The sequence below is a fragment of the Eurosta solidaginis genome, chromosome 5 (assembly GCF_040869045.1).
Source record: "Eurosta solidaginis isolate ZX-2024a chromosome 5, ASM4086904v1, whole genome shotgun sequence".
Lineage (NCBI taxonomy): Eukaryota > Metazoa > Arthropoda > Insecta > Diptera > Tephritidae > Eurosta > Eurosta solidaginis.
Window position 1 is genome coordinate 144,616,932 of NC_090323.1, and position 20,481 is coordinate 144,637,412.

Below are 20,481 nucleotides of genomic sequence, written 5' to 3' on the forward strand. Positions count from 1 at the left end.
TTGAGGAAATGATAAACTTTTTCTTCGCAGCATAATCATAGATAATTACAGTTAATCCACCCTCGTAATGAGTGAATGGATACAAAATGATTCATGATAAATTTACTCATTCTTCAATTTTTTGCTTACCTTTATCTATGCGTTTATGCGTTGACGGAAATGATCAAACCTAGAAGTATGTAATGCATATAGATTAATTTGAAAAAAATTACGCCTTAAATTGTCATTGTGTATGGATAAATAAAAACTAAAATATCTAAAAATTTAATTGTAACACTGTTTGTGCGACAAACGAGAGTAAAGAATTCGAGACGAATGCGAGTAATTTTCTCATACCTGGCTTTGGACCGCCCGTATTTGATATTATGGTGCAGCTTTTTCACACCCTCTTCGAAAATGCTACAAGAAAATAAGCTTGTTTTCTAGCCTCATGCAATAGGTTCTGCAAATAAATTAAATATCTGTTTTCTTGTTGGGCCAAATATATTTTCCAAATTAAATTTTCCTTTTCCCTCTCACGCGTTTCGACGCTCTCACGTCTTCCTCAGTGAGTTTAATGATTTTATTTTAAAAACAATTCATTAACAGCAAACATAGATACAATTAAATAACATTAATTTGGGCACTTACATTACTAAATTAAACCTATTCCATTTTTGATTACATTTTCTATTTATTTTCACCCAGTACCAACATATATATTAAATATTATTTACTAACTCTGCATGTATCTTCGTAAATTAAATAATTCTCCCCATGTTGGGTTCTGCTTTGCCTTTCAGAATGAAAGCTAGCCACACTGTTTTCGATCTGCAGGGAAAAATTCTTGCTTCAAGGGATTTTTTGTGCCTTAATGTCTCCGAAGATATTGAATAAGGTCCTGGAGCTTTTTTAAGCCTCATGCAACGAAAGTCTACACTCCTAATTAGGTGAATCAGATTTAAGCTATCTTTCAAATTTGGTAATTCAGGAAGGTTTGTGCAACACGTGGGGTTTGTCTGCTAAATTCATCTTGTGGATCTATTTTATGGCAGAGCAGACTTTGAAACAATATTTCAAATTTCTGAAAAAAGGCCCTATGCGCTGCAAAGGAGCATTCTGTATAACGCTTGATAACGCTCTGGGTACGATTAAAATAAAAATACACATAGCTTACGTTGCATCGTATAAAGATACCACTTGATAAATCTATAATTTTTAATATTTGTAATGTATAGAAATCGGTTTGTTGTAACTTTATGTCTAGACTCCTAGGCAAAAAAAAAACATGACAGTTAATAAGCAAGTTTGATCAGAGGATATGGGAAAGTAAAATATAAATAGATAAATAGTGTAATTTACTAAAGTTCTTTAACATGAACCTTTTTTGGGTAGTTAACATTTACCAAAGGCGTGTATATGTACATATATTTGACAAAAGTGATTCCATTCATGTATACTATGTACAAATTTAAGTGTTAGTTACGTTATTCATCGATTGAAACTTACTCACTACTCTCCCGCCAAAAAAAAAAAAAACAAAAACTAGATATGCAAACTTCGAAAATACTCATAGAGGCCCTGCAGGAAAAGAAGTTGAAAAACTACAGAAATAAAAATAAACTCATACTTAGTACAAATAGGCGTATTCACCATTTCAGATATGCTATCAAACCGACTTACCTATTTACAGCTATTCAGATTTAAGAAAACTTAACGGTTGGTAAAAGAATAACTTGAGCTTCTATTCCTTAATTTTCTTTAAAAAAGATTATTCCCGAGATTGTACGCGTAGTTCCAGACCAAAATGCATTGAGTGAATGCTTAATTTTTTTTTTTGCAGATATGGATGGGATTTAGCTTAACTTTCTATTATTATTACATACAATCTTCATGCGAAGTAAACAGAAAGTTTAATTATTTTTGAATATTTCAGAAAATCCGTTTCGTAGCAAAACGCAATAATTTTGTAAAAAATATTCGTTGTAAATTTTTGTATGATTATACGAGTAATAATAATGAGGGGAGTACTAGCAAATACATTATGTGAAGAGTCGTATACTCACCACGACTGATCATCATACGTATAAAAGATATGGTCCAATATATATTGCGATGTCCTAGGCCAGGATAATCTACTGCAGCTGCGAATACTCTTTCAGAATACTCCATGGAACACCTGCTTAATGTATTACTCACAAGCAAAGCTGGGGCTGGTCCATGTTCTACATATTGGAGTATTAATATGACAAAAAAGTACACATGATCCAACATTTTTTAGGGTCGTTGAATAATGGCACCACACCGTCTATTCCAAATAATCAAATACAATTCAGGCTACAATGCTTAAAATGTAATAACTTCCAGACAAAAACACAATAATTATAAAATATTTCGAACCAAAGCACAAACAATTTTTCTTTCTGACCAAAACACTATAAATACAAACAACTATCTGTCACTTATTACGTTTTGATTTGAAACTCCTGATATGTGATTGGACTTTATTCATTATTTTTTTAACAGCAACAAAAGTACATAGGTATGTTTAATTGCTAACAATTAGCTAACTATCTATCCACAAAAACTAGTCGATTAAAATGGGCGACGCGCATGATCAAAATAATAGTTCACACCATATTCATATAAGGAGTTTACATGAGAAAGTGAACGTTGATACGGCGATAATTTCTTAATGCATTTTCAATAAATTTTCTTCTTCTAAAATAAATTACTGATTTAACTATTATAATTAGGTAGTTTGAAAAAGCTCAAGTGAATACAAGGAATGTAACTACCGTAAGTTATTTTTATTTAATGAAGCTGATTTAAATATAAAGCTGGTGGAATGCCTTATTAAATATATATAAGTTCATTAAATTCTAATAACTCGAAGTTATTCCACCTGTGACAAATGCTACCCCTCCCGTGACACCTATATTTTAGAATTTAGTAATAAACTCATTTGATATTAATATGATATTAATAATATTTATTATTTGTTTTACCAAATGTTAGTATGTATATCTAAAAGTATTTAAACAAAACACGCTACTCCCATACATTTGCAGAATTTTAAATATATTTAACTTGACTTATAGCGTCTATTTTTTGTCCCACCCGTGACAATTATAAAGCTTATTGTAATTTGTATTGAAACGAATTCTGGAGATTTCTGATATTTATGCACCTTCTGCTAACGTTCGAATCGCTAAACTGTTGAATAAATCACTCCAATATACAGTATTGCAAAATGGTCTTTATTTAGATTACTTTGGGAGTAGTGGCGGCCACCGTGGTGTGATGGTAGCGTGCTCCGCCTATCACACCGTATGCTCTGGGTTCAACTCCCGGGCAAAGCAACATCAAAATTTTAGAAATAAGATTTTTCAATTAGAAGAAAATTTTTCTAAGCGGGGTCGCCCCTCGGCAGTGTCTGGCAAGCGCTCCGATTGTATTTCTGCCATGAAAAGCTCTCATTGAAAATTCATCTGCCTTGCAGATGCCGTTCGGAGTCGGCATAAAACATGTAGGTCCCGTCCGGCCAATTTGTAGGGAAAAATCAAGAGGAGCACGACGCAAATTGGAAGAGAAGCTCGGCCTTAGATCTCTTCGGAGGTTATCGCGCCTTACATTTATTTTATTTTTATTTGGGAGTAGTACAATTGTACTTAACTAATACCGTATTTAAATCAAACTGATTAGTTATTACTCAGCTTGCTCTGCTCTTATACTCTCGGTTTCCTCGTTCACCCATTTCTCCTAAGGTCTAGTAATTTCGCGAACAGTTGTATCTCATGCTTGGTTACTAGCTATATATATGTATATTTGTAGTTTAAAGCCATATGCGTGTGTATGTGTGAGGAGCTACTTCGGCTGATGACTACATGTGTGTGTGTGAGATATCTCTTCGTCTCCTTCTACGTATGTATATAAATGATGATTGGTGTGTTCATGTAAACAAGTGTAGCTTGCTTTAATGTTTGCATTGTTGTGCCTTTATTTACTAACAGCTTAGTGATGCTAAAATTCGCCACAGTATATATACAAAGATAATGTAAGTTTTTTAACATAGAAGTAGTAGTAATTTAATGTTAAGTTCCTACAAGGGTGCGCGTGTACTAATATGCAAACATACGTACATATTTGCGTGATTACCCAATATAAAAATGTGTATATTAAAAGCGCTTTTGCAGCAAAAACATTTCTGGTGTTTCCAATTTCAAAGTTATTTAGCTTATTTTATATCCTGGATAATAGTATTTCAAATTAGTAAAAAAAATGTTTAAGTATTTTACGGACGATCATGTAAGGTTTAATTTAGGGTGTATTCAAATTTATAGAACAATAGTACTAGCTGATGGGCTCGAATCATCATAACGAAGACTTGGTTGAGTTTTTCAGGTCCAAGACTTGAAATTTCGATAGAATCTGCATAATGGTATCACATTTTGTAATGGATATGAAAAGCAGTAAAGTCTATGGTACATTTACAAAGGCCACAAATGCGTACATTCAAACGAGTTATTTCAATGGCATCATTCGTATTTTGTTCAACTTTTCATTCTACAGGCTCAGTTGATTATAAAATATTACAACGAAAAAGGGAGAAAAAACAAAGTGGTTTCTGGCAGAAATAACAAATTGACTTTACTAAAGTATTGGAAACTGCTACTTTTAATTTTGGTATCCCCTCAAATATCGGATCGCTCATAAATTATGATTTCGAAAGGAATCTATAAACGTAGTTATAACTGGTAATTTTATAGCTGGTAACTAAATTCTAGAAACAGAACCGTCTAGAAATATGCCAACGAGGAAACCAAACAGTATAAAAGCAGCAACAGTTGAGGCACGACGAATAAGTTTGATTTAAGCAAGCTATCAGTTACGAAGTATAAGTGTTTTTTTCAAGTAGTCTATTAAAGACCATTTTTGCATTATTCTATATTGGAGTTATTTATTCAACAGTTTAGTGATTCGGACGTTAGTAGAAGTTTTGGAATAAGCGGAATTTCTGTAAATTCGTTACAATATTAAACTGGATTTTATGGTTAGTACCCAAATCCTGAATGGAGGGATTAAATCCTATATGGGCATGAGTAAGTATTTTTAATCGGTGGTAAAATTTAAAATCTTAAAATATTGAAATTGTTTCAATCAAAACTGCAGTTTCGTGAGAAAAGTGATGAAAGGCGCTCACATAGATTGAATACGTCCATAGCATTTAAAAAATGATTTCCTTTTAACTTAAAGTATAAAAAGTGGCACGTCTTTTATGGAACTCCTTAGCATTTTTCCTGTTAAAGCGCGGTTATTTAATAACATTAAATTTGCCTTTTTATTATTAATTTTCTTAATAAAATTTTATTCGAGATGCGTTACGCGTACATCAATTCAAACATGCTAGGATTTCTTGAGCATTACAGCGCAGAACCCAGAAATGCACAAGAAACACTTGCAAGCTTATAAATTCAAGCTTGCAGCGAAGATTTTGCAAGTTTGGCTCACAAGAAGAAAATAAAAAAAATCTTGAATATCTTGTGATTTGGATAACGCGCTTAAATGAAGAAACTAAAAAGTAAAGTACGATACATTTGTAGCAGCGATGCACATTTAATGCGTATCTTTAGGAATACGCCTGTCATTTGTGCGGCTGGGTATAAACATTTGGTGCAAAAAGTAGCAAAACCTTATATATGTAACTATCGATTTTCAGAAAACAACTACAAAATTTACAACAGTGCTATAACTAAAACTGCCACAAGCGTCAACTAAGCCGGCTTTTGACAATTGGCAACCACCTGGCCGCACCTTTGCACCTTTGCAGTATACGCTTTTAACTTTGTTTTTGTTTTTTTTAAGTCAAAACTGATTTTTGTGTTTACTACGTAGGTTTATTTAAACTGCTGCCTCCACCAACATATCGACCATTGATCCTGCAATACTTACGTTTCACTCTTATTGCAAGCAGTCTGTATATGTATCTAGATTGCTCTCTGCTGCCGGCTTATTCTTCTTCTGCATCTTTAGCATTTTTCACAACAACATGAGCACATGTAGGTGCACACATTCGTTTTTGTGCTGTATTGAGTACTTTTGCTTTTTATTTGTCGTTGCAGTTGCAGTTGCAACGCCCGACCACACTACTCAATCCCTCCTCAGCCATTTCTTACTCTGTTTGGATGCTGTGCTATTGCTAGCAATCATTAGCAACTTCTGCAGCTCAGCATCTCTGTCTTTATATGTTTGCACCTCGTCAGCCGGTGGTAGGTTTTTGGGCCTAATGGCGTATATAAATGCTTTTGGTCATTGGAGGTAAACATCAGTTTAACGGTTTCATTCGAACGGTTCGAAACAATTTCATACCAAATATTCAATAATTGCATTTAATTTTGTAAGATTTTAAGAACTTCTCGTACCGAGAGTGTGTGACGCCAGTTTAGTTATTGACCAAGAACGTATCGTTGCCGGTTATTGCCTTGCTTGTTTCGCTTACCTTGATCGGGTTCGGTACGCGGTTTTGTTCAAGTGAAAATGAAGGTATTAATTTAATAATATTAACATAAAAAATATAAATAATAAGGACCATAACATGATGTGCTTTTGAGTGTATTGATTAATGCAAATTCTAACAATAAGAATAAGAACATAAAAATAAATTATAGAGACAATTCAAAATACATATATTTGAATATTGTTAGAGTGGATTTGTCTGTTTGAAAAGTAATAAATTGTAAAATCGTGGTTTAAGGAACTGTTTGATTTCAATTTGACTTTAAAAATAAAATAATAAACTAGTACAATATTTTTTAATTTACATTGAGTGTGACAGTTTTGCGATCATTCCAAATCCCTCATTTCAGTGGCCATAGAAATGAGAAATGGGCAATTTGTCCTGTTTAAAAAAATTTTAAGTGCCATAAATCCCCGGGCCAGTATGACAATGCTTAACGACTGACGACATTGACGGATAGTAGAGCTGGGAATTTTTTGTCTGATAATATCTGTCGGAAAGATAGAGAGGATTACTTTGGAAATAAATTTTTACGACAATTGAAATAAATCAAATCGTTTTCAATAACACTGTACAACAGAAATTTTGCAATGGCATTGCACAGATAAACTTTTCTGAACAAACTTATATTCCAGCCCGTGTTGTAAACTTTTCATTTGGATTTAGAAGTTGAACTGGTCACCAAGTAAACTGGTTACAGATGTACTTGGGCCACGTGTGCCGAATCCTGCAGAATTTAAGCTTGGGTTCCTTAGGAATATTGGTTCCTACTAAATAAGAAACATTTGATACTAACACGCACAATCAATATTTTCTAGGACACCAAAGTTGTAACTCTTCCAAATATTTTACAATTTGATCAAAAATAATTAGTTGTATTAACTTTTGTAAAACAAAAAACTAAAAGAAGACATGATTCCTAGAGGATTAGATTATCTATATTTCTATCTTTTTTATGGATTGAAATACAATATATAATTGCAAATTTTTACACTTCGTATCCCCTTCATTGGAATTACCCAAATTTCTGACGTGACAAATTTGTGCTACTCAAGCCACAGACAGCGAACTAAACGTTAAAATTGCTATCATAAAAATTCTATTACTTATTGCGAAATAGTTCTAAATTAGTTTAATATCGCTTACGCCATTATAACTTCGAACTGCTTGAGGTACCAGCAAAACCGAATTCTTCTTCTTATAGCAGTGCTTCGTTATATGAAATAGGCTCAATCATTCACAAAATTTTATAGACATTAAAAAGAAACTCTTTGTTCAGCATTTCGTTTTTCTTCTTTATTGGGAGTATTGCCGCCTTACTGTGTTGATAATATTCTGGGAAGATAACAAACCATTACGCGGCAGGTCTGACCGTGGTGTTTGGACAGGCCTGCAGCTTCCTTCAGCATGTTTCTTTTAAGCTTGGCGACGATATCAGAGATGTAGCACCCAAGCAACTGGTCAGATGTGAGCGTAATTTTATCTTTGCCCTAAGTCCTCGCTGAACTTTAGGTACAAGAGCAGCTGCATGCTTGCCAAAATGTAGATAAATATCAAGCGTCACAAAGCGACAGTCGTAGCGTAACTCCATCGACGTCGGTGTCTAATATTTCAGACATTTGGCCCGTCCACGCGTGAATAATGTCGTCGAGGATATGGTCGGTGATAGTGCCAAGTTACGCCAGGCGAAAAAACTGGAAAGACTAGGTAGATAGTTGTTAATCTTACAGCATAGCTCATCAGTGGGAGGGCGACGAAATGTTGCCATTATCGTGCAGTCGCCGGCATAGGTCACAACTTTAACACCTTCAGGTGGCGAAGGGAGCTGGTGTGAATAAGAGGGTGGAGAAAAGAAGAAGAGGAGATTGATGAGTCGAAGCTGATTTAGATGGTAGTGGCGATTGAAGTATAAATTGAATAGCCTTGTCAATTTTTGACATAGAGCACACCGACACCTAAACGGAAAGTAAAAAATAGCTACCAAACTGTACACTCGACTAAGTAAACCTTCAATAAACATTTAGCGAATGGCATATTTTAGATAGACCGTTATTCAACAAACATAAGGCGTGAAGAAAAATATGAGATAAACTGTTGATTTGACAATTCCTGAGAAGAACTCTTGCATTGTTGTTCAAACTTTTGCTGTCGAGCTATTTTTTCCTCGCGGAATCAGTTTTGTGCCAATGTTTGTAGTTATGGGGTTTGAAAGGCTAAGAAGGTCTAACGTTGCATAACTTCCCTCTTTGCAGATAAAGGTGGAATCTTAATTAGATCTTTAGTTAAAGTTTTAACCAGATCAATTTATTTTTGTTTCGAGTTTGTATGCGTAAGTATAGAGCTCGTTTTAGAATATTTAACTTTAAGCACATAACGACAATATCATAAGCATTCACATATCTATTAATATATGTACTTCGATTTATTGCTTCCTGAACTAACAAGTAGTTTGTTTTTTGCAGTACCTCATTGCTTTTGCTCTCCTCATTGCTGCCGCGCAAGCAGTTCCAGTGGAATATGGCCATTATCCAGGACCATTGCTAGCTCATGCACCAGTGTTAGCCCACGCTGTGCATGCTGAACCTGTGGTAAGATTTACTTATATTACTGTAATATACATACATATATATATATTATGTAAAATACATAAATAAAATAATTTTCAATTTTCCTTTTCTAGGCATATCCAAAATACTCATTCAATTATGGTATTAAGGACCCACATACCGGTGATATCAAATCGCAGGCGGAAGAACGTGATGGTGATGTAGTGAAGGGTCAATATTCACTTGTCGAACCCGATGGTTCGGTGCGTACAGTTGATTACACCGCTGACGATCACAATGGTTTCAATGCTGTCGTACACAAAACAGCACCGACTAAAGTGATCGCTCACGCACCAGTGTTGGCACATGCACCAGTATATGCACATGCACCTGGACCTCTTCTGCATCACTATTGATTGGGCAAACAGATAATTGGTTAGAGAACGCGTTTGGATCAAGACATATAGCAAATGCTGATTAAAAATCATTCACCATGAAAATTTTAATGCATGCGCAACACAAATAATTTGTATCCGCTCGCTACTCAGCCACCCGAAAAAATATTTGCAAACTCATCAACATACTCTTCGACCCACCCATGTAATTAACTCGGAAATGTGCTCACTCAAATTAGAATTTTGTTTGTGTGAGTTTAAACTGCATTTATTCGAACGAAAAACGAACAAAAAACAATAGCTTATTTTAATTAATAAATGATAAAGAAGGATGGAGGAAAATCATTACTGAAAAAGTAAGAGAACAAACAAATATCAATCTCTCTCACTCACTCACTTTGTAGCTTAACACGTTAATCGCTTATAAATACGTTATTTTTTTTTTAACAATTAATGAAGAAGAAGAAGCAGTAGTTGTAATTTTTAGTAATTGAAAATCGTTCATATTATGTAATGTAGGAATCTAATTTCACATCACTCAAATTCATTTTCTTACTTAAATGTTGAACTTTCTTTAATTGCCGTATGTCTTTTGAAGCTTTATCTCATTCTATCATCTCATATCCTTACAAACAAAAATTTTAGTGATTTGTATTTATTTTTTTTTTTTTTTTTTGAGAGTGAAAATATACCTTGAATGCAATTTATTTCCAGAAGTAATAAGTTTGGAAAAGATTTCTCTATTTGTAGCAACTGAAACAAATCCACCGTTTTCTCTTTTCTAGTTCATCTTGACTTTTTTCACATCTTTAACTAAACTTTTGTAAAATATTTATTTATTTTCCTAAGCTCCAACTATTTCACTTCTGTTTGTTCAAAATATGCACTAATAAGGAATAAAGTTGCTCCGTTAAAAACTCTCTAGTTATGAGCAATTAGGTCTTAATTAAAAAATGTAATATGAGTTTTAACTTCATCTGGATTTGTTACTTCTGCACACTCTTGTAAGACCCAAAGCACTTAATTTCTTTTTTCTTAAAATATCTTTCCAAGCATTTTACTTTCGCAATTAATTGCGTTTTAATTGAGCCGGTCACTGTGCATTAACAAACTACTGGATGCATCTATAGACGTTTCTCTTTTTTAAGCATCGCAAGCACTTTCTATCTACGCTCTCTATATCTTATTTCCGTTCTATTTCTAAATGCCGCCAACATCATTATCCATTCTCTCCATATTGACTGTAAAAGTTTAAAAGTAAGATATGTATCAGCTGTTCGTTGACAGCTGCGTTCACCTGACCATAATGCTTGTTCTATCTCCTTTCTTGTCGACTTCGATCAGTGCCAAAAGGCAGTGTGTTAGAAAGAGAAGGAAATAAACATATCTTACTTGGTGACTTATACGAAGGCCATATCTCGTCTTAAATCTTGTCATTTTCGTAGAGAGTTGTTTGTGTTCCATTCTTTAAAAGTGGACAAATTTTTTCATGAAATACTCTCTCAGTTTCTATTACATCTCCTGTCTCTTACTGTTATTTTTCAATGTTATAGTATTTCCGCTTTAATGACGTCTATTACTTGACTCTTGTCACTTCTTGCTTTCAAACTTACATTTATTATTCTCTCAATAATAAACCTTCTTTCAATTCTCAACTTGTTACTCTCACCACTTTTGTGTCATAAGCTCTATTTTGTGTATTATATAATAATGTTTATACGTATTTGTATTTTAACAATTTTTAAATTTTTTTATTTTTATTGTAAATTTTAATTATAAACTTATATGAAGAAATGGAAACCAACACATATTTTACATACATATATTGATAATTTGTATACATATGTACGTTTACACTAGTGTTTGTTAAAGCCTTGTGGTTAGCCAAAAGGGCCTACAATGTTTTCCAACTAATTGTGCTGTACCTACGATGATAGTTATGTATTTTTTTTTGTAAAATCTCTGCAATATAATTTAATGTGAAATATTTTCAAGAAAACGGCAAAGGAAAGAAGAAAAAAAGTGTTTATGCGAATACATACATACTTAACAAAAATAAGAAAATACACACACAACAAATGTATAAAAATGAAATAAAAAAGTCCTTAAAAACATAAAAACATGTGATCATTGTTTCATTTAAACAAAAAATAATCAGACTCGGCTTGCCAGTAACATGCTTTTCTTCAATTGCGGGGATCCTAAGATTTTCTTCCCAAATGTAGCAGTCGGCCTGAAAGAAACAAGCTTGTAATTTGGTTACGGGGAAGTTTAACAAAAATGTTTGTCAATATTTATCCATGGCAAGAAGGACGGGACTGTCTTTGATTGTGCCGAAGACATTATCCCATTCATGAATGGGGTTGAGAATAGTCTTATCCCATTCGTAATATCCGAATAATCGGTTGTAAAAGTTATGTAATATACAGAGAGCAGGTGTACACAAAGACATTTTCTACATCGACAGAATTGAAGTAAGTAAAATCAACAAATCAGGGTTTTTATTTATGAATTAGCAGTTATTCAGTAAAATTGATAGTCTTATGGTTAATTCAACGGTGTTTTTTGTCAGGCGAGCATACTTGTATGGCCATTTTAACAGAACAGACCTGAAAAGTTAATAATATTGTGTAAAAGTGGCAGATTTACAATCCACTGATTTTTCTGTTGAAAAAGAAATCTCTGTAATATCAATAGCCACTGTTATATTTTAACAGTTCTCATTTGTATTTTTAGAGGGACCTTAATAATTGTTAGTTAACACACTTACCAAGCTGCGATCGAAGTCTTATAGCTTCAGAGCTTCGGCAACCCAATTGGTGAAATTTGAAGCTTCTCTCTCTCTGTCTTTTCTGAAAAATCGGCTGTATGGGGGCTTAATGCTATTTATCGGTCCGATCCGGTAGACTCGACATATATCTAATCGCTCACCAATTTTCAACTAGATATCTCAAAATTTTAGGAAATAGTCTGCGTTCAAACAGACATGTCAAAATCAACCCACCTCGTCATCCTTATCATTTCAGTATACTTATTGGCGGGTTTTTTACTCTCTCTACTTCAAAGTCTTACAATTTTAATTTTCGGACCAAACCTAGTACCGAATATTCTCATAAAGATTAGCTGATACATTTGCCTTATATTTGCAGCTGTTCGCTGCTGAAATGACCAATGAAATCAGGTATTTAACAATCAGTTAGATTGATTGTAATTTGTCATTTTTACAGAATATTCGCATATGGAAACTAACATTTTCTCCTCTGTCGAAATGACTTAACGAATTTGTTTTCTTGCCACATGTCCAAATAAATCCGTTGGAATATTTTGCCAATTCCTCACGCTCCCCAGTGAATCTTGAAAAAATCAATTTTTCGTGCATATCGTCGCTGTGCTAACAAAAACAGTTATATGTTTTTTTTAGTAATACAAATAAAAAACCTAAGTCTTGTTTCAGAGCGTTTATTCTATATTAGGAGATCGTTGCGTATCAACAATTACACTATAGGCACTATACAATTGAAAAACTCTGGAGCGAATTTGGCAGGCAGTCACACAAACCGACAGTTTTGCCCTTTAGGTTTAATGGCTACCACCCAACTGGTTTTAGTCGGATGCAGCGGGGAACAGTTGGCAGCTATTCTCAAATCAACCGAGCTTAAATCTGAGCAAAATGTATTTAAAATAATCGATTAAAAGCAGCGACTATTTCAGAACCACTTACCACTGAACTAGATATGAACACGTTAAAGGGTTGTCATTACGTGGTATATCACAATGGTAAAGGTGTCAGCTGGAAGCGTTGCAAGGGGACAGGGTGAGTTGGAATCAGTAGCGCTTTTTAATGCAATAGTTTGCGCCATTTCGAAACTAATGCAACTCCCTACAGGGAAATTACTGCTTTCACTGACTTGGATTTAACAATGGACCCAAAACTCGATATTAACATCAAAACTGAAAGCGCTTCATCTGAGATGAGTCAAGGAATAATCCACCTTTATATAAGTTACGAGGTGTGCCATGAAGAGGCTACTTTATTAATAGAGGAATCCTGCATTAAAGGTACGTAAGAAAAATTTAATGAAATTGATCATATATGGTAAAGTCACACGCACGGATTAACAGTTGTGTGTTAACAAGTTAAAAAAAAGAATTAGCTAAAACAGCAGCATAAATTAATTTCAATGAACAAATCAATTTACGCCCTTCATCGATTTGCTAATTTACTTATATTTTCAACTAACTTTTAAACATGACACTAGGGTGTGCCAAAATATAACGATATTTTTTTCGTCCTCACCCGACAATATCAGAGAATATGTGGAGCTATTAATTTTATTTTTAAGTGGGAATTAGAGTTTTTATCATTATTTTGTCGTGCAAAATATGAAGTAATTTCTTTTCAGTTTCTCTTAGAAAAACTAATAATTGAATATTCAATTATTATAAGCTGGTGTTAAGCTCATGAATTCTTAATAATAAGAATAAATTGAACACACCATTAAAACAAACAAACGAAGAAATTTATTTTGATCGCGGTTTCAAATCGAGCTCAAGGGATAACAATAATTATTTTATTTTTGTTAAAACAACAAAAATTGTTAATACATCCCAGAGCACGGGGAAAAAGTGTCAATAAATATTACACTATGGCATCATTGCCATGAAACCAGACCTGTTAAATAATCATTACTAATGGTAATGATTAGCCGTTCCATTGATTATTTTCTTTAAACGCCATTTAATGATTACTTGCCATTATTTTCTATTTTTAATGATTAATTTTCAATTGATTAAAAAAGTAATAAAAAAAATCATGATTTTTTATGATTATTGAAAAAAAAAAAACAAAAAATCAAAAATTATCAAAGTAATAAAAAATTAAAAAAATAAAAAATAATCACAAGTAAAATAAAAAAATAAATGTATGTATCATATTGAGCACTACTTAAATACAAAGCAGAATTTGTTTACAAGAGTGATTCTTCACTGGATTTCAAGGCTGCTGTTGTTATTTGTGTTCCCAAATAAGCAATGTCTTTCACTATTTCGAAATGATGGCTACCAACAGTGGCATGGCTGCCAGGGTGCAAGGGCGGTGACTCTGTACTTGATGACAGCAGGTACTTCGTTTTATTAATATTGTTCCAGTAAACTCTGCAGGTTGTATAATTTTCTCCAGCATCAAATTAAAAAAAATCCAAAAATAGGATACTTGACCGGAAGCGACCGGAAGTGGTGGAATGGGAAAGAATCGCCGTATGGAATAGAGGTTTACGCCGATCACTTTATCGGCGGCGGCGGCGTAGCCTCTATTATATACCGGCGGCTGGGCGTGGGCGGCGCGCCGGAACACGCCGGTGTTCTGATTTTTCTATTTAAAAATATAATGTTTAGGAAAGGTTTTGTTTGTATGTATTTAAGGAAAAAACGTGTTGGCCATTTCGGAAAGATGGGGTTTTTACCTCAAAATCTCCCAGACCATTAAAAATTTCAGGAGTAGCTCCTTGCGGAGGGATTGTCCTTCTTTCACTTACTCCACAGAGGCTTCGAACCTAACCCCGGTTTTTGGAATTAGTACTGCTGCGTCTGCTGAAAAGAAATAGATACATAAAATAGTCACACTTTTGTCTGTATATCTCGTGTAAAGCGTAGTTTCACCTAGGGTTAACTCCCAATAATCGTCGCGCACACAATTTCTTCAAATCATTTGTAGCTCCATGGCGGTCACGCACAAAGGCGACTTACGGTTGCTATTAATGGTCTATTAATACTCATGACTCTCGTGGCAAGGCCGCCTCCAGTTTTTCCGGATGTTTGTAAGAGCTGCAATTCCCGATGTGCGAACAGTAGCAATCCCGACCACCAATCGCTACCGCGCCTCCTCACCCTCACACCATATGCCAGCACAGACGCTATAGGACTGCGACTTCGAACTCATACCTTCGTCGACGTAACTTTTCTAGAAGCTCTAGCTCCGAAGACTTTCAAACGGATGCTTTTGTCGCGCTATGCTGTAGAGCTACATCAGAGGAACACCTTGAAACGTTAGGGAGTGACTATTCGGCCAAGGGGTTTACATTTGAGAAGTGTACACTTTGAGTTATAGAAAATTAATAAAAAATAGTGGACGGTGGCCAACCGGCATTCCACAGACTCCAGCAGTTTGCTCTACCTACTGAGCTATCCAAAAAATCGTATCATAATACGCCATATGCATAAAAATGTATCGAAAAATAATCTATGACTTGCAGCACTTTTTACAAATGAAGTTTTTTTATTTTTAAATTTTCACCAAGTTTAAACACGGCTTGTTTTAAAACCAAACGTGTATACAAGTTTGTATTTTTAAATTTTTGATACTTTTTGTTTCAAACCCAGAATTGACTACAAGTTAAATTTTTTTTAGATTTTTTAAACTCGTTTGGTTTTGTTTTAAAACAATTTTTAAGTTTTAAATTGAAGCTGAGTAAAATTAAAAAGCACAGTAGTAAGTTTAGAAGTTGCCCGCTCTATAAGAAAGAAGTGGAAGAGCCTTGCCTGCTAAATATGTGTATGATACACTCATATTTTTAGCAGGATTCGCTTCGGGTAGGTGAGGTTGATAATTGGGTTGGGGAAACTGTGGAGCTACAAATCTTTGTTTTACGATTGCAACCCCTGGAATTCCAAATAGAACCTATTAATGTGATAGTTGAGTGCTAGTCTCGAAAGTAAAAAAGTTAAGATTTAAAAGTGACCGACCAAATTATATGAAAACGCCAGGCTAAAAAACGTATAGGACACCCTAGTAAATGTATGCGTATAGGCAAAGGAAAGATAGCTATGAAAAAGTATTTTGCAAAGCACAAAGTGCGACTATTATCTTTTTTCAACTGCTGGCAGAACTTCTTCATATCTTCATTTCTTCGAGTTAGAACACTTGTTGGCTAAATCATGGTGCTCAGTTTAATTTGCCTAATCGATAGGGTCGAAAGCATTCGCAGTGTGGCTACAATTAACTTAAAAACATTTACGCGCCGTAAATTGCTTCATTACTCAAAATTAATTGACATTCACAAAACGTGCGATTACGAGCTTAGAAGACATTGTACTATTGCTGTTGTAAGTGTATCTAGAATATAAAAAGCAGACATTTTTCAATACTTAAACGCCTTCATATTGCTTCTGATTCAACGACCAATGAAAATAAAAATACAATGGAGGATATTGGATGGTAGGGGCCGTTTAATTAGGCGCACACGATACTAAAATATAATGATTTTGTGTGCGAAAGTTTTACTATCGATTTACATAAGTGTTTTAAATCTACTTAAAATTGAAGTAAATAAAGGAAGTTCCGCGGTATAATTTTTCCACAAAATGTGTCAATATTACGACTGCTGAGAGGAATATCACCCTATCTCAGCCGTCATTTCGAAAACGCCTTGTGTGAATAACGTCCTATATTAACTTTGATTGGATAACGGTTAGTTGTACAGGTATAAAGGAATCGAGATAGATATAGACTTCCATATATAAAAATCATCAGTACAGATTGAGCCATGTCCGTCCGTCCGTCTGCCCGTTAACACGATAACTTGAATAAATATTGAGATATCTTCACCAAATTTAGTACACGAGCTTATATGGACGCCCAATTTTTATATATATAACGTTTTGGAAAACACAAAAAATTTGATTATTTAGTAAATAATACACCTAGAAAGGTGAAATTTGACATTTTTTTTAAATGGGCGTGGCACCGCCCACTTGTGATAAAATCAATTTTACAAATATTATTAATCATAAATCAAAAATCGTTAAACCTATCGTAATAAAATTCGGTAGAGAGGTTGCCTTCACTATAAGGAATGCTTTGAAGAAAAATTTATGAAATCGGTTAAGGACCACGCCCACTTTTATATAAAAATTTTTTAAAAGGCCGTGGACGAATGAAATAAGCTATATCTTTGCAAAAATGAGCTTTATATATATGGTATTTCATTTCCCAAGTGGATTTATAACAATAAATAGGAAAAACTTCAAATTTAAAAAAATGGGCGTGGCACCGCCCCTTATATGACTAAGTAATTTTCTATGTTTCAGGAGCCATAACTCGAAGAAAAATTAACGGTTCGTAATAAAATTGGTACACAAATTTCCCTATAGCAGAAAATATTTCTAGTAAAAAAGGACGGGATCGGTTAAAGACCACGGCAACTTAGATATAAAACAAGCTTAAAAGGGTCGTAGGCTAAAATAATAAGCTATAACTTAGAAAAAAATAGTTTTCAATCAATAATATTTCACTTATTAAGTTTTATTGTAAGAGGAAATGGGGAGACATTTTTTTTAAACGGGCGGTGCCATGTGTTATGTAGAAAAGTAATTTACCTGAAATGAAAACTACAATTAAAGTTCACGCTGAGTATATTGTAACGAATTTAGTGCAATTCCTCTTACTTGCAACCTTCTACTAACGTTCGAATCAATAAATTGTTGAATAAATAACTCCAATATTGAATAATGCAAAAATGGTCTTTATTATACTACTTGAAAATAACGCTTATACTTCGCAACTAATAGCTTTCTTAAATCAAACTGATTGTCGTGCCTCCACTGTTGCTACTTTTATACTGTGTGGTTTCCTCGTTGACATATTTCTAGAATTTACTAGTTAGTTATCATCTATAAAATTACTCAGATATAACTACAGATTCACGATTTTATAGCTTCTCGCAAAGCCCATGCGCGTGTATATGTGAGTGATACTTGCACAAATGATTGCATACTTTCGGGAGTATCTCAGATATATGCATGTGTTTGTGCGTCTCTCCCCGCTGCGTGTACGTACATATGTGTAGACATAATGACTGATTCGTTTATGTAGATACAAGTGACTGCTTGCTTTATTCATTCAGACTAGTGATGTGAGTATCACTTAGTGTCACTAATATTTGTCACAATATAATGTTCGGTTACACCCGAACGTAGACACCTTTACTTGTTACTTATAAACATTAAAACTAACCCGTATTGATTTAAAATTTGGGAGTGTCAAGGCTCTGCTGCCAAAGAGAAAAAGCTTCTGGCAATTGAATCATGACTCAAAACAAAAGAAATTACGAAAAAATCGTGCCTTTTGTTGTATGCTTTTTGGTTTGGTTTATTTACCTGATGCTGAATCTATGCAGCATATTTTGTTTGGATGCGTTTGCAGCGGTCGCATTGAATGCAGCAACTCATGCGTATTGCGTAGTATGAACCAGTGTGTTTAAAATCTCTCTTCGCAGCAATTCTGCACTTCTATTTTGGACATAAAAAAACAAAAATTTCGGGAAACCAAAATGAAGTGGAGGCCTTGCGCTCATCATTAGGAATAAAGTAAGAAAATTCTCTGTAGACACAACGTATTTGGCATCCAAATTTTATCAAAAATACTTGAGACGAAAATTATAGATTTTCAAGTAATCTACACAAATGGTAATTATAAATTTTTTTAAGTCTCCAGGAGAACTCAAAAATTTGGCTCTCCAACGTTTTTTGTTATTTCGATAGAATATACATAGAAAGACCCCTTCAAAAAACTTTGCATTAGTAACAACGCCATCTTACAGTTTGTTGTGCAGTAACTTAAACTTTAACACTCATTAATTTATTACTCTACTTTTAGTTAATAACGTTATGCCTAAAAGCGCACTACATCAATGCAAAAGTCATTCCAAATCGAAGCTTAGTTTTCGCAAAAGCGCGAGCTATGAAACAATCTGGTTCCAGCCCTGGCTTAAGCTCATATTTCGAACGAGATCTTTATGGTATGTAGCTATGTCATTGAGAGTAAACAACATAATTCAGGTTTGCAATGCAAACTTGAAACAATTTTGCCTAACACTTTAGTTTACCCCATTTTATTTTTGTATTTTCTAAAGGCCCCAACACTTACGCATTTGGCTTCGAAGTAAACGACAATCGCACAGGCAATGTACAATTTCGAGATGAACGACGCTATGTGAATGGCAGTGTTGAAGGTTCTTTTGGATATGTGCGCCCAGATGGACGTGTAATTGTTACTGCTTTTCTGTCTGATAGTGAACGTGGCTTTTTGCATGACACCCGCACTTTTGAGGTTGGTGACGTCAGCAATGGAAAGCACATTGGCCCACCAAAGGACCGAACGTGCCTCATATGCCAGACAAAGATCTACATTTGAATGTGACAAACAATGAAATTCCAGCAGATAAAGCGAGCTCGATTAAAAATCATTATGGCGTCGATTTAAATGCAAATGAAAATAATTCAACAGATGTTGGATATATAGTGGTGCAAGATATTATCGATGGCAAAGTGCCACTGCAAACTGTACCAGGTAAAACGGAAACCCATGTCGGGTTTGTTGCAGTAAACGATTTCCTTCCACCGAATTTTCCAATCGTCGCCTTCAAATTGCCACCAATAATGGCGAATGAGACCGCTATAGGGGTCGCCGAGCAGAGACCAGCTACCGGAAAACAAACAAATAATAATAACAAGAAGCAGAGTAAATACAATGAAGTTAAAGTAAATAATGCAGAAAAATCTTTGAGTATCGATATGCTAGTCAAAAGTAACACCAGCGCCTCGCAAGCTGCGAAACCAGAGGTAGATGACGTTATAAACAAATCAAAGCAAAACACAGCCGATCAGCCACTGCCTTTGACAGAAACTTCAAAAGATGCAGCAAAGAGCAATGGGGCTTGGCACGCGCAACTAATCGACGAGACAAGAAATGATTTCTTAAATAAATTACCTGATTTGAATTAAATTAAATATTCATACATTAAATATTTTATCAGATTTTTTAGTTACTTGGCTTGTTGTGTACTTTATTCATAGATAAAATAAAATTAAAGTTTTAATTTTCAAGGATTACAAGTATAGCGCCTCACCAGAATAAGTTGCGTCAATTCTATGTATATTGTTTCTCAATTAAATGTAGTATGCTCTGATCTGCCAAGCAAAATTTTTCGGAAAACGTATAGATTTAAGTAAACGGCCAGCGAACAGCACCACGGGCTCATCCAAACAC

The 20,481-nt window shown here is 34.3% G+C and overlaps 2 protein-coding genes across 2 annotated transcripts; both read left to right on the top strand.

The window, feature by feature from the left end:
• The first annotated feature begins 6,293 nt into the window (after nt 1–6,293).
• LOC137253369 (cuticle protein 8) lies at nt 6,294–11,557 on the top strand. Its single transcript, XM_067790148.1, has 3 exons — nt 6,294–6,522; nt 8,959–9,084; nt 9,177–11,557. The coding sequence occupies exons 1-3, from the start codon at nt 6,517–6,519 to the stop codon at nt 9,456–9,458; spliced, it is 414 nt and encodes a 137-aa protein (XP_067646249.1). The 5' UTR covers nt 6,294–6,516; the 3' UTR covers nt 9,459–11,557.
• A 7,563-nt stretch (nt 11,558–19,120) lies between these two features.
• Nucleotides 19,121–20,276, top strand: LOC137253616 (uncharacterized). The gene is given in 3 exon segments (XM_067790870.1): nt 19,121–19,231; nt 19,346–19,551; nt 19,554–20,276. Coding segments are annotated over 3 exon segments (927 nt in total). The 5' UTR covers nt 19,121–19,173; the 3' UTR covers nt 20,217–20,276.
• The last annotated feature ends 205 nt before the right edge of the window (nt 20,277–20,481 follow it).